At 37.6% G+C, this 15,315-nt stretch overlaps 1 protein-coding gene across 50 annotated transcripts in view; it reads right to left on the reverse strand.

Annotated features, from left to right (window-relative positions):
- GTDC1 (glycosyltransferase like domain containing 1) overlaps window positions 1–15,315 on the reverse strand; it is a 452,114-nt gene that overhangs the window by 82,943 nt on the left and 353,856 nt on the right. For 28 of the 50 annotated variants that reach the window (XR_010118861.1, XR_010118863.1, XR_010118864.1 and 25 more), the window contains one exon: window positions 14,423–14,776. The exons of 10 other annotated variants lie outside the window; for them this stretch is intronic. Coding sequence is in view for 36 of the 40 variants with exons in the window: in XM_063631327.1 (XP_063487397.1) it covers window positions 14,423–14,776 (354 nt within the window). In the remaining 4 variants the exon portion in view is untranslated. Of the gene's footprint in view, window positions 1–12,993; window positions 14,777–15,315 lie in introns of those variants that run through there. 12 more of the 50 variants (XM_063631349.1, XM_063631354.1, XM_063631353.1 and 9 more) reach the window with 2 other exon arrangements.

Here is a 15,315-nt window from a genome sequence, read left to right on the forward strand (position 1 = left end):
GTAGGTATTTAAAATGTGATCTGCCTGTTTTTAAAAAACTTAAACATATATTTATCAGATAACTCAGTGATTCCACTGCTAGGTATCTAATTCCCCCAAAGTGAAAACATATGTCCATATAAAGACTTCTATGCAAATGTACCAAGAGCATTATTCTTAACAGCTAAAAAAGTGAAAACAATCCAAATGTCCATCATATGACAAATGAATAAGCAACAGGTGTTTGTTATACCCATATAATGGAATATTATTCAGCATTAGAAAGGAAAGGACTACTGATACCTGCTACAACATGGATGATCCTCAAAAACACTATTCTAAGTGATAGAAACCAGACGTAAAAGACCACATATTGTATGAATCAAATTATGTGAATATTCAGAAAAGGCAAATCTATAGTGAGAGCAGGTAGATTAGTGGTTTCCTGGGTCAGGGGTGAAAACAGGGTTTGACCCTAATAGGGTAGGAGAATTCCTTCTAAGGTGATGGAAATGTTCTAAAACTGGACTGTGGGATAGTTGTGCAACTCTGTAAATTTACTAAAAATCGCTGAATTGTATATTTAAAATAGTTAAATTTTTTGACATATAAATTATACCCCATTAAAGCTGTTTTTAAAACAGTACTGTGCTTAAAAATATGACAATTATACAGGCAGAAAGTGCTTTTTACCAAATCATATCTTTAAAACTATATCACTCCTGCTAAAATCTTTAGCGAAGGCTCATGGCAGCCATCTTGTTAAAAACGGAAATAATTTGTGATATTTACAGTGTGGGTGCTTGATGTAAGAGCCTCAAAAAAAAATTCCATCCAGGTTTAGTAATACTCTAACTAACAATCATAAAAATGTGAAGGGACATTTGGTAGCCTTTTATAGACTTCATTTACAAGGCAGATGCTGCTCCTTAGAAGTGTTTGCTCTGTAGTTTAATTCCATTTTTCTGTACAGTATGTACTTGTTTTGGGTAGGCTGAAAATGAAGATGAAAAAAGATGACTTTATTTAGCTATTTCTTTTCTTTTTTTCTAGGAGAGTTAAGAAAAAATTGATTTTAACCAATAAGAGACAGTGGGCAAAAGTGAGAGTCCCATGTGAGCTAATGAAGTACTCTATATTATTTACTACTAAGAATAGCTAATGTTTAGTAAGTGCTTACTCTGTGCCAGGAACTGTGCTAACGCAATTACATATATCATCTTCTTTAATCCTCAGAACAATTCTGTAATGTAGTTGACATTATTCCCATCTTATAAGGAAGAAAACTGAAGTTAGAGAGTAGATAACTTGACTGAAGGCACAAGACTGGTAACTGTGACAGCCAGGACTTACACAGAGACTCAGAACCTACTATGCTATAACTATAACTAGGCTATAATTGCTGCCTATGGAATTCGTAGAAATACAATGCTTAAAATCAGGAAGCTTAAAATATATTTTAAACCTGTTTTAAAGGAATTGTACATATCTACGCTGATAACTCCCAAATTTCTATCTTTAGTGTTGACTGCTCATCTGAATAACAGACTTGAATATCAGCTTCTAACTTGAAATCTCCACGTGTGTCTAGAAGATCTCTAACTTAGTATGTCTAAATGCAAACTTTAAAAATCGATCTCCCCAAGTGTTCTCCATCTCAGTAAACAGCACCTTCATTTACCCACTTACTCAGGCCCAAATCTTCAAAATATATCCTGACCACTTATAATTGCCACTGCTACTGAGAGGTGACAGCGTGCTGGCAGTCCTCACAGCCCTCGCTCGCTCTCGGCGCCTCCTCTGCCTGGGCTCCCACTTTGGCGGCACTTGAGGAGCCCTTCAGCCCACCGCTGCACTGTGGGAGCCCCTTTCTGGGCTGGCCAAGGCAGGAGCTGGCTCCCTCAGCTTGCAGGGAGGTGTGGAGGGAGAGGCACGAGTGGGAACCGGGGCTGCCTGCGGCACTTGCCGGCCAGCTGGAGTTCCGGGTGGGCGTGGGCTTGGCAGGCCTGCACTTGGAGCAGCCGGCAGCCCCTGCCGGCCCCGGGGCAATGAAGGACTTAGCACCCTGGCCAGCAGCTGCGGAGGGTGTACTGGGTCCCCCCAGTAGTGCCAGCCCACCGGCACTGTGCTCGATTTCTCACCGGGCCTTAGCTGCCTTCCCACGGGGTAGGGCTGGGGATCTGCAGCCCGCCATGCCTGAGCCTTCCCCCGCCTCCGTGGGCTCCGGTGCTGCCCGAGTCTCCCCGACGAGTGCCACCCCCTGCTCCATGGCGCCCAGTCCCATCGACCACCCAAGGGCTGAGGAGTGCAAGCGCACGGTGCGGGACTGGCAGGCAGCTCCATTTACAGCCCCAGTGTGGGATCCACTGGGTGAAGCCAGCTGGGCTCCTGAGTCTGGTGGATATGTGGAGAACCTTTATGTCTAGCTCAGGGCTTGTAAATACACCAATCAGCACCCTGTGTCTAGCTCGAGGTTTGTGAATGCACCAATTGACACTCTGTATCTAGCTGCTGTGGTGGGGCCTTGGAGAACCGTTATGTCTAACTCAAGGATTGTAAATACACCAATCGGCACTCTGTATCTAGCTCAAGGTTTGTAAACACACCAATCAGCACCCTGTGTCTAGCTCAGGGTTTGTGAATGCACCAATCAACACTCTGTCTCTAGCTACTCTGGTGGGGCCTTGGAGAACCTTTGTGTCCATACTCTGTATCTAACTGATCTGATAGGGACGTGGAGAACCTTTATGTCTAGCTCAGGGATTGTAAACGCACCAATCAGCACCCTTTCAAAACAGACCACTCACCTCTACCAATCAGCAGGACGTGGGTGGGGCCAGATAAGTGAATAAAAGCAGGCTGCCCGAGCCAGCACTGGCAACCCGCTTGGGTCCCCTTCCACACTGTGGAAGCTTTGTTCTTTTGCTCTTTGCAATAAATCTTGCTACTGCTCACTCTTTGGGTCCACACTGCTTTTATGAGCTGTAACACTCACCACGAAGGTCTGCAGCTTCACTCCTGAAGCCAGCGAGACCACAAACCCACCGGGAGGAACGAACAACTCCAGACGCGCCTCCTTAAGGGCTGTAACACTCACCGCCAAGGTCTGCAGCTTCACTCCTGAGCCAGCGAGACCACGAACCCACCAGAAGGAAGAAACTCCGAACACATCCGAACATCAGAAGGAACAAACTCCAGATGCACCACCTTAAGAACTGTAACACTCACCGCGAGGGTCCGCGGCTTCATTCTTGAAGTCGGTGAGAACAAGAACCCACCAATTCCGGACACACTACTACCCTAGTCAAACCACCACTATATTGTCTGGATTATAATAGCAGCTTTCCGCATCCACTAAGGTAGGTTCTATAAGAGTACTAGGCAGGTGGGGAGATCAGAGGGGCAGTCCTCTTCCACGTAGCTGTTTAAGGTCCCAAGCCAAGGGAGACACTGTCATCTTCAACAAGTGCATTCTATGTCTGTCCAGCGAGGAGGGAGAAAGAACATGGGAGAAAGTGGGTGAGAAATTCTTATGGACCAGGCCTGGAAGTGGCCCACATCACTTTTTTCTATTACATTTATTGGCTAAGAACCAGTCATGCAGCCACCCCAAGTAAACGGCAACACAGGCTGGAAAATGTGGTCTGTGTTCCCAAGAAAAAGAGAGAAATTTGGGGGCATAGCTAACAGTTTCTTCCATATCTCCTCATGCTAGGACTCTGGCTCTTGGGCAACGATTCTGAAACTGGGGAAACAATTTCTCCATTAAAAGTGTTCTTGTTAAAAACAAGAATTGACTGTGGTAGGTGAAGAGGGGCAGTTGCATAAGGCTCACGTCTAATTTTAGACTGGAAACAAATGCTTCTTTAAGGAAGGTGAGTGGTGCCACCTAATACAGTAATTTTCTGCCAAGTTTGAGGATAAGTGGCAATATACATGATATTAACAGAGGTTTATTAGAGTTACACTTTCTAAAGAAGTATCAGAGGGCCTGGTTTCACTTATATAACAGGATAATGATTTTTGAGGGGTGAAAACATATACACCGAACCACAGAGAGCTAGTCAGTGAAAGGAGAGTTGCACATTTCTTTTGGTGGGGAAAGAAATGACAAGAGTTCCATACTAAGTCTCTGGGGTCAATCGATTAATTTTATATGATTAAAAACAGTTTATATAGCATGTGGGTGGAGGGAGGAAAATTTTAATGATTTAGTTTTTCAGTTGAAGAGACATCGTATTTTAGGGGGTGAAGTTGGTAAGCGCATCTTTTTGCTTTTGTTCATGTTTACAAAGTTGCCACAAGTGAAAAAACTGGTAAGAAGTGGTTTCAATGGAGGCAGTACAGTAATGAAGATACAACAGGATTCTGGGCAATAAATCTTTTTCTACTCTGTAAATACCCCCCTTTCAACATAAAGGCTCTTTAAAGAAGTAAGAAAACAAAGCTTTCAGAAGGGGCTTGATACATTATTTATGAACTTATCAAGTGAAAAAAGCACCCACTCAGACATTTTAATAAAAACTTTCAACGAATGTATCTAATTTTATTGGTATTTTTAAAAGCCAATTATGAAGTGGAAAGTTATTGTTTGTTAAACTGCTATACAGCTTTCTGCAAATAGAATGTTTACAAATCACTTGGAATCACTTTTCCAAAGTTTCAGTTTCTGAAGGTCAAATAACTATGTAACTGCCTAATAAAGAAGCAAAGAAGTACCTCTAAATGTCTCTCAGCTCTGATGGGCTTATATTCCGCTCCTTAGGTGAGGTATTAGCAAAGCTTATTTATTTTCATTTCCAAGGCTTTTATTTGCTCATTCCCTTGTGGTAAAGCTGATTTCCATGATGATTCCCTTCTTAATTTTAATACCCTTTTTACTCATCATATAGACATAAGAATTTTCCATAAAATAATGAAATCCTTGCAAAGGAAATGAAGACAACTCAGAGAGTAAAGTAAACTAGCTCTTTTTTCAATTAATTGATCCACTGTCATGTGCATATATGATTTTTTTAAACCTAGGCAAATAAGGTTAATTAACATAAAAAAGCCTCACTCATCTAGATGCTGAATTTTGTATTTTACCCATGCTGCCTTAAGTGCCTTGATTTCCCAGTAATGACCTAGTTCTCCTAATGAGGAACATTAACCCCTGGCTGTAGCTGTCCAGGACTTAATTGTCAACTGCAGCTGAAATAGGGGAGTTTGCCGATCAGCAGGTATGCGGTATATTAACTCATGTCATTTCAACCCCTAACAAATAAATCTGTTGCTAAGGCAACAGGAAGATCAGCTCTATCAGTATTCTTCCCTCCCTGTAACCAGCTCCCCACCGCCTCTTTTGGAGGAAACTGCCTTTCACACCAAGCTTAAGAAAAAAGAAGGAAATTAACTACATGTAACTATAATTAGAAGTAACATCAATTCTCATCTCAGAAACATATCTAAATTAATAAAAAAGGACAGCAAAGAGAGAAATGCATTTGACTAAGATCATGATAAATTATTTCCTTCAACAGGACACAGGGACTATGAGGATACATCTGAGTAAGAACAAACCTTAAACATTTCGTTTCTCTGTTTCTGAATTTTCCCTTCTTTTGTTTAACCAACAAATGATGCCAGGCCAAATAATGCTGAAATAGCTAATTAGTTGCATAGCCAATAAAGACGATAGAAGGGGGGGAAAAAGCTTACATAATTTGTAATAGTTACTGCTGTGCTACCTTAGAATTTTTTGGAATGACTGACCGAGTAAAAAATAAATAAATAAATGAAAACCTTCCTGGGTAATCTAGAAAAGCTATTGGATCTCATTCACTTAGGATTTCACATAAGAGTTTAAAAAGCGATTTCAATGGATTGTTTCAAAATGACTTAACACCTGGATTATGGTGGAGGGGCAGGTTAAAAAATAATCTACAGGGATCTTACTTCTGGATTTGTTTTTCCATAATAACTTAGAAATTACTTCGGTTTTAACCAGTTTGACCTTTTCTTCCCAACCATTACCACTCTTCTGTTAAAATGCATTATTCTATTTTAACAAAATCTTGAAGGATTTGTATTTACAATGCCTATAAAGGCGTTTCATAAAAGAAAACAAACCAAGAAACCATAGGCTTTGTAAAAGCAATGCTGATCACATGACCGTGTCTATCTGTCATTCGATAAACTGAATTCTTCCCAGGAAGAGAGACATAACCTCAACTGGACTTGCTGAGCAGGTGATGGTCAATTACCAAACAGCCACCCTATAATTCATTAACATTAAGTAACATTGACTAAGTACCCCTAATTGCCAGGCACTCTGGTTAGATGCATGGAAAAAATTCCCCCTAAACAAAAAAAAGTTTCTGTCTCTATCCTGAAAAACCTTAGAACCTAAAACAAATGCCACCACTGAAAACATGAAATGAGTAGGGCTAGGACTAGGCATGTGGAAAGTGCAAAGTTCTGATACATGTTTATGTGGTACACTGGACTGCACAGTGCCTTTGGTGCGAGGACATTTACAGTCAGGGGGATTAACACTTCACTGGAATTTAAATCAGGGAAGATGTCTGCGGAAGGCAGAAGACTACAAGGCATCACTAGAGAAATATATGATGACTACCATCATGGAAAGGCAGGTAACACCACACATTGAGAGAAACAGGAGGAATATTAGCCTTAAAAAAAAAAGTAGAAAAGAGTAGGCTAATTAAAGAGAAGTTAGGTCTACTAGGATGGTGTGGAAAAAGGCTTAGTGACCGGAAAGGAGAAATCTATTTAAATTCACACACAATCATGTATATAACATAAAAATATATAGCAAAGAAACAGATGATCTACCAATCCACCTATGCACCTGTCCATCCATCCATTCATCCCTCCATCCATATCACCTAGCTATCTACTTCCCAACTCACCCACCCCTGACTATGATGTTAAGTGAAGTCTGGTGTAAGAATTTGACCAAAAGAATGGTGACAGAGGATGCAAAGGCAGATGTGGGTCCTGAGCAGTTGAAGATGACTGTCATAAGCATACCGTAATGAAACAGCGTCTTTTGCAACAATTAGTATGTTTACAAAATGAATCATGCTTAGTGAACTTTTTAACCATGTTGGGCAGGAAAAGGGTAACAAGAGCTTTAGTTTATGATATTCTATTATAACAATACCAAGATTGTGACTGCTATAGGTAGAAGTTCTTTATGCTGACATGGTGTGTTAAAATGTTAAAAACAATCCAAGAGGCAATGAGAAACTAAATGTTGAATCTGTATTTATTTTCCATATGTTCAATGATTTGGAAAATAGTCAGCAAGGCACCAAAAATGGAATTTTGGAAATTATAAATGGGATTCTGGTGAGACCCTTTCTTTGGCCATGGATTTCTTAGTATCTACTTTCTTACCACTAATTCAAAATCCTGAAATAGATTCCCATAGATTAATCTAATAGTGCTATGTTCGAGGATAAAATAAAACTGTAAGTCATATAGCACATGGTAATTTTAGCCAGATATTTGATTGTAATTTTTCCCAAAAATTCTGGTAAAATTCTTTAGAGAGCTTTTTGTTTTTTAAATGCCAGAGTTCATTTTCTTTAAAGATAAAATTCTTTAAAGACAAAAATCAACCAAATAAACCAACCAACAAATTTCCCAAGACACTCTAGGCATGAAAAATGTAACTAAAAACTTATCACCAAATTGAGAATGACTATAAATAATTAGAACCTTATTATTTTATGTGAGCTTTGACTGTCTAATTGATGGATAAACACAGAACTGGTTGGATGATCCCTTTCAAAGAGCTATTGGTCATTATTCCTAGTCAATCTGAGAACTAGCTACTTACAATAGTTATAAGGAGTATTTGTCTTATAACCTTATAAGGGTTACTTAACTGTGAAAATGAATAGTGCTAATGGAAAGCATCTATGGAATCATCTTTTTTAGAGATCGGAACACGTAAGATGGATTCTCACAGGTGTGAGGAAGTTTTGGTGGAGTATGCTGAAAAGCAGATGGCCAGAGCATGTGAACATCTTTTCCAGAACCATTATCCTGTGACGATCACTCTTCTCTTAGAAAAACAGATTTACACATAACATTGAAATAGAACAAAGAAAATTAGTGTCCAAAAATTAGCACTTTGCCCTTCTGTTCACAGCCTAGCATGGCACCTGAAGACTGATTTCCAAAAGTATTATCCACCCCACACCATCCTCTGTCCTTCCCAAAGTATTCTATTATAAGGTAATGACCAGTAAAGCCTGAAAGATTTAAGATGGTTTACTCACCATACTTTTCCTAAGTTATTTCAGCAATGAGAAAACCAACGTAAGTTTATTCTGGCCTGAAAAGCATATCATTCAATCATCCAAAACACATCCTTTCAGAAGACTAGTCATTGATTGTGTTTTTGAAGTTATATTTTTAAACCTCAGAGAGTCAAAGGGTGAAACAGAGTAATTTATTTTAGTATCAAGTAATAAAGCATAATTTTCCATTTTATATCAATCATATATTTTGTTAGAAATTGCCAAAGTTTCTTAAAATATAGATGTCAAAGTTGTTAATATTATGGTACATGTTTTACTTCAGTGACTCACCTAAGTATGTTTCAAAACTGCTTTTAGTTCTCAATGATTGGACTTTTTCCTTTCTGAATTCACACTCTTTATATCAACTTTGCATAAATTGATTTATCATTATTTTATGGAAAATGCTACAAATACCATATAGCTCATAAAAAGTCATTCTACTTTAAGTGAAGAGCTCTGATAATTTCCCTATATCCCAAGTGATGAGGTCATGGTAGGACTTGAAAACTATAGCTACTCTAACAATTTCAAACTTTTTAACATGCCTCACAGCCCACTCTTTATTTTTCTTAACAAGATGCATCCAATTACGGGCCAATTACAGGGGTTTTATGATCAGAGCAGAATTTCTTATATCACAGATCTGTATCCTAGGGCTTCCTAGCTACTTAGCCCACGTTGAGGCAAATTGTGTTCGGTCTGAGAGAGTTGACTTATATAAGATAAACACTTGTTCACTGTCAAGTTTTAAGCCAAAAAAAAAAAATACGTTAATATTCAGGGAAAAAATATTTAGTCTATGAGAACTACAAATTAGGCAATTCCAATGGCTGGTGGCAGCCATATTTACATATGTCACATCGGTTCCATTTGACAGTAGTTTTCAAAGAGTAGTCTGAATTCCTGGGTGTATTCAAGACTTTTTCAAGGAGGCTGCAAGGTAAAACTATTTTCATAAGGATACTAAAGATGTAATTTGCCTTTTTCACTGTGTTGACATAGGCCCTCACAGTGCAAAAACAATAGTGAATAAAGCTGCTGTTGTCTTAACACAATTCAAGGCAATGGCACAAACAAGTCTGTTTTATTTAAGCATGTCGTTGAAGAAGCAGTAAAATTTATTAATTTTATTTAAGTTCATTCCCTCGATAGGTATCTTTTAATAATCTATGTAATAAAATGAGAAACACACATGCATACCAAGATACAACAGCTGTCCTGAGAAAAAGTATTTGTATGCTTGTTTGAGTTGTCAGCTAAACTAGTTGTCTTTTCATGAAACAGTGAGTTTATTTCAAAGAACAACTGATAGATAAACCACAGTTAATCAGACTTTGCTATTTGGCAGGCATTTTCTCAAACACGAACCATGTGGACTTGTCACTCAAGGAAAAATAAGTGATAGTATTTGTTGCAATGATAAATTTAAGCTTTTAAGGGAACATTAGAATTTTGAAAAAATTGCATTTACACTCTTAGCTTGACAGCTTCCCATTACTCAAAAATGTCTCTTTATGAGATCAATGGTGATATTAACAAATACGATTTTTTGAAATTGTGTAATGAATTGTGTCAACATTTAGAAGATCTTCAGTTTGGTGAACCTGTATTTCCCAAATCACCAATGCATGATGCTACAAAATCCATTCAAACTGCATGTAACGGAGCATGAAGAAATCATTTACATGGTTTCATACTCCACATTACAGCAAACCTTTAAGGAACTCCTACTTGTCAAGTTTTGGTATAGTATCAAAGAAGAATATCTACAATAATCTGAAGAAATCATTAAACACTCAACTTTTCCAGCTATATTTCTTTGTGAGGCAGAATTTCTTCATAAACTTCTACCAAAAGAAGATATTGCAATAAATTAAACACTTAAGCAGTTATAAGAATCCAAATATCTTCTACTTAGACATTATAGACTTTTTAAAATGTAATGTTGCTATTCCCACTGATTTTTTTGGGAAAACATAGTTAATTTTCATAAAAATACATTATTATGCTAACATATATTTGGTTCTTTATTGTTATTTTAAAACACTCTAATGTAATTTTAAAACTTTTTCCTCAGTTTTAATTCCTAATACAGTAAACACTGATAGCTATAATCCCAACAAACAAGAGCTCTTTGGTATCCCAATAATTTTTAAGAGTATGAAGGGGTCTTGAGACCAGAGTTTGAGAACTGTGGCCTTGAGAGAGTGATCTTTCAATATAGTCTAAACTTGTTTTTTTTGGTCCTTCCAGCAGTGTGTCTTTTATGCCCGTTATAATAATTATTAGAGAATGCTTACATAAAGGTTGGAACCTGGATTAATATTACAACATTTGTATAACATTTGGAAAGAAAATAGTTAAAAAAACAAAAAACAAGCAGTGCCAATTGCAGCCTGTTTTTTACAGGTCTTTCTCTATAAGTCATTTCTACTAACCGTGCCTTGCTATAGATGTTTATAACAAAACATTAAAGACTGGGTAGAAAGGAGAAAACAAATTACTCTGCAGAGAACCCAGCAACTCTGCTAAAATACTGTCAGTTATTTATCTACTGTCAGCAGATGTTGCACACTATAATCCTTGACAAGCTCAGTTTGAGAAAGAATGAGGAGAGGGGCAAGCATTGCATTTAAGGGCCTGTTCTCATGCACAGACATTTTAACACAGATTTAAAGCCAGAATGTGTCTTCTAGAAAATGTCACTTTTGATTTTGATACATATTCTAGCAAGTAGGCTCTACATTTGGTTGACTTAGTACGAGATATGTTAGAGGCTGACACTATATTTTAGACCATTCATGATCCCAGTGTGGAACTAACACAATGAGGTCAGCATCACTTCATTTTTAGAGTTGGCTACTGCAACTGCATGATTTCATGGGCATATTTTTTTATGATAAAGAGGAGGGTTTTATTTTTGTTTTGTTAGGCAAGGTAATGACAAGATCTAAGAATCCAATTGCCCTCTCCAGTGTTCCTTTCTCCTTCAGGTTTACATGGAAACAATCATCAATGCCTTCTCTCTGGTAAAGATACATGGCCAAGGTGAAAATGCAACAGACTTCCTGCTTCTAAAGAGCTTCCTGCAGGCTACTGTAAAGAAAACCCCCCTTTTCAAGTAGGGAGTTAAAGCAGCTCAAAATACTGACAAGAATACGTGAAGTACAAGGATGGGGGAGGCTCAAACTAAGGGGGTTGAACAAGAAACACAACCCTGGTCATTCGTAGTAGAAACCATAGTTTCCTTCTGAATACCACTCATTTTGACTGGTCAATTATATGATTCCCATCCATATGATCAGGGGTCTAAATACATGTGTGCGTGTAGCTGGGGATGTTTGATGAATGCTGAACCAGAATCTTAATTTTCTAATTCATATTCACCAATTAAAAATAAACTGTATTTTTATGAGCAAATTTACATAAATCAGATGATAAAGCATCTACCACTAAAGGGTAGGAGTTCAGCTCACAACATTTGCATAAATTCTCCTAAAGAAAATATAGGCGTTTTAGATTTTCATTGAAGAGTCTTGCTGCGATGGAACTCGAATGGGCTTAGAACAGTAAATTTTGAAGAAACTGATTGCTACCCCTGTAGCTAGTAAATGTCTGCCTAGACCCAGTGGCATTTGAAAAAAGTGTTTTATCATAAAATTATCCCAGCAGAGTCCATTCTGCAAGATAACATCATCATCATCATCATCAGTACTCCATGCAGGACCCAACAGCTCTGGCACAATATTGCCAGTCATTTATCTGTTGTCAGCACAGGTTACACACTGTAATCCTTGACTGCCTCGGAATTAGAATGTCTTTGATGTCCCCACAAGAGTTTTTTGCCCGAAGGCTTTACCAATGCTCGGCGGCTCAGTGTTTATTCCTCGTAATCTTCCTCTCATCTCCAGGCTAGCAGTGACAGATGGTTATGGGCACACAATAGTATTAAGAGTTTGATATTTTTTTTTATGCCGTGCTCTCTGTACAACAAATAGCTATCAGACGCGGGCCAGAGAGCTGACATGGCTCGCTTAGGTAATGGCAAACAAACAGCTCGGGTTGATGCTTTCTGTCATTTCCCCTCCTAACCCTGCTTGTTTTCATTGTATACTCTCAAAGGTAAACTATATTAACCTTATAGACTGTTATTAAAAAGATATATCTATATGAGCATAAAGTGCTTTTCTTTTCTCTTTTTCTTACTCTTTTGATTATGAAAGTAATACTGCTGACATATTGAACAAATATCGAATGTCAACATAAATTTTTAGTGTGTGATAATATCCCCCTTCATATAGCTGTGTGTCAGGCGGGAACCTGCGGATGATGCATAGCAGTAAATAACCCAAACAAAATTAGTTCTCTTGTCAGCTTCTACCTTGTATGTCCCCAGGCATCAGTAAAATTGACTGCACGCTAGATTTTCAAAATTAGCCCTAATGTTAGCTATGTGTCTGGCAACCTCCAAGTTTCCAATGTTCTACTATATTACCCGTAAGGATGAATGTGTTACTTTTATATTTTGGCATTTACTCTTGCTGATGCGGCTTTTTTCCCTCTTCTCCAAATTAAAAATAATTTAGCTTTAACAATAAGAATGTGCACAAACATAATGCTGCATCTCTTTAAGCAACTAACTTTAGGCAATTAAATTAAATTAAAGCAAAAATATACAAAGGAAGAGAGGGAATTATTCAATTTAATATTGTTAATTTTATTAACATAGCTCTGTCTTATTTTGTGCAAAGTATTGAATAACATGGTTTTCACTCTTTCCTCCATATTTCTGTTTTGTAAAAGCAGACTAGAAATTATTTAATTTAACATTTTCATGATAACCTGAAACCAACTTTTAGAACTGATTTTCTTGCAATAAATAGTACTTCAGAGACAACCAAAGGTTAATGGAATAAAAGAAAAAGCTTTTCAGTAGGGAGTAAATGATGACATCTATTTTACCTTGAAACAGGTTAATCTCACCTAGACCCACTGCATTTTAAAATCACATCAAAGAATACTGAACTCTGTCATAGTCGAAGTAAAATATGATTTAAATATACCTGTTACTACCTTAGAAAGGCTATGCTGGAAGTGTGAAGTTGCACAAACAAATTCAAAAACACATTCCACATCAACTTTCAATCCCTACATTTTACGTTCATACATTTAGAATTAAAGATGAAAATCCCTTTAGGTACCAGATGCTGCAGATCAACTGGGAGAGCTTCTAGAGTTTTAATGTGCTGGAAGGCAAATCCTCAGCAAAGGCGCTTTGCCCGGCCGGTGTGGTGCGCTTATTACTTCACCTGCAAACGGTTGCTCTCAGAAAATCGGACCTAATGATCAGCCTAGCATCTCTGCAATAAAGAGCCCATAATCTGTGGGGGAAGTGAACTCTAATCAGGCCACATGCAGATTAAACTAACTGGGAGGAATAAAAACTAGATTAAAATGTTCATGCCTAATACCAGAAGATTATCAGGACATTTTACCTCTTTAAATCCTAATTTATAGGAGCCAGGGTTAAGTTTGAGTTTTTATTTGGTGAGATTACATGCTGCAGTTGATTTTCCTCTGTTTAGAAAAGACTTGGCTAGAAAGAACTTTGCTTAGCACAATACAGAGGCATCTGAGTGAAGGGAATGGTTTCAAATGTACTGATATACATCTTACGACAAGTAAAATGAAGCCACCCTGTTGAAACTGGTCAAAGTAGTAAATAATGGAAATTATTCTTGCTTTAATGGTAATATTGCTGTATCAGTGTGTATATATGAAATAGTTTTGTGATAACTGTGTGAGTGTGTGCATAAAATGGAATCTGATTCTTATATTTTGAAACTTTTTGAACAAGACTCGATATGCTAGAAGTGCCTACCCACTACTGTTAGTTGAGCAAATCACTGCAAATAATTACCTGTAATTCAAATTTAATCTAAGCACATGACCATTAATGTGAAGATATTTAGTAGTACCACCTTGGCAGATCATTAGTAATACCACCACATTAAAATAATCTTTTTCTAAAGCAATAAGAACAGCAAATTATTATGTCAATCAACAGAATATATTTTCTTTTACCAGTTCTACAACTCTTACTAAATTGGCATGCCTTGACTTACCACCTGTGAGGCCAGACAATGTGTAGCAGTCTTTGCTGATTATCAACTCCACCCAAAATGTCACAGGGATCAACAGTCAGATTTTGTTTATTTTCACCATGATGAGGGCTTGAATTATCTGACGAGGTGGACTTTTTCAAGTCTGACTCCTGTCTTAATGAGTTACCCAAATATTCTTGTCGTGCAGTATCAAGGCCACAGTGTGTATCAGACTCTGAATTAAAATTCTTCAATAAATCCTCCGAATCTCTCTGCTCCGGCTGAAAAGGAAGGGCCATGGACAGAACCACATCGCCATTTCCTTTAAGGCCGAGCATCTTCTTTAAATGGGTTGTTTTGTGCTTGGGCATGAATCTGTTACAAAAAAAGAATGCAATATACTTTTAGTGGAAAAAAATATGTAAAATTTGTCCTTTACCTTCCTGTAAGGACATAATGATTATATATAAAACTGAGAAAAAATAAAGATGTTATACAAAAATTCCAGAAAAAGTGCAAAAAGTAGTAGCCACTAAGAGAAGTTCAAAAGTTTGAAATTGGACTGGGCTGTCTTTGAATAGTTTCCAAAGAGTTTCTATGGCTATAAAACTTGCACTGCACATACCATAAAACATAAGATTACAGAGATGGTTTATCACTCTTCCCTCACTCATCCTTCTGGATTTCCATTTTGTGTTTTCCAATCACCACATGGCCCAGTGCTTATTTTCAGGCCATACTTGTTCATTAACCTACAAAAATGTTTGAAACTTCCTTGATTAACACTGGCCATTTCTGCTCATGACTGTTTTGTATTCCTGGGCATCTGAATATACTTTGTATTAAATTGACTTGGCTAATGCTTCCTGAAATATATTTTAATATCTTTTTTATTATCATTTCTCTCCTATCTT

The sequence above is a fragment of the Symphalangus syndactylus genome, chromosome 22 (genome assembly GCF_028878055.3).
Source record: "Symphalangus syndactylus isolate Jambi chromosome 22, NHGRI_mSymSyn1-v2.1_pri, whole genome shotgun sequence".
NCBI classification, from domain to species: domain Eukaryota; kingdom Metazoa; phylum Chordata; class Mammalia; order Primates; family Hylobatidae; genus Symphalangus; species Symphalangus syndactylus.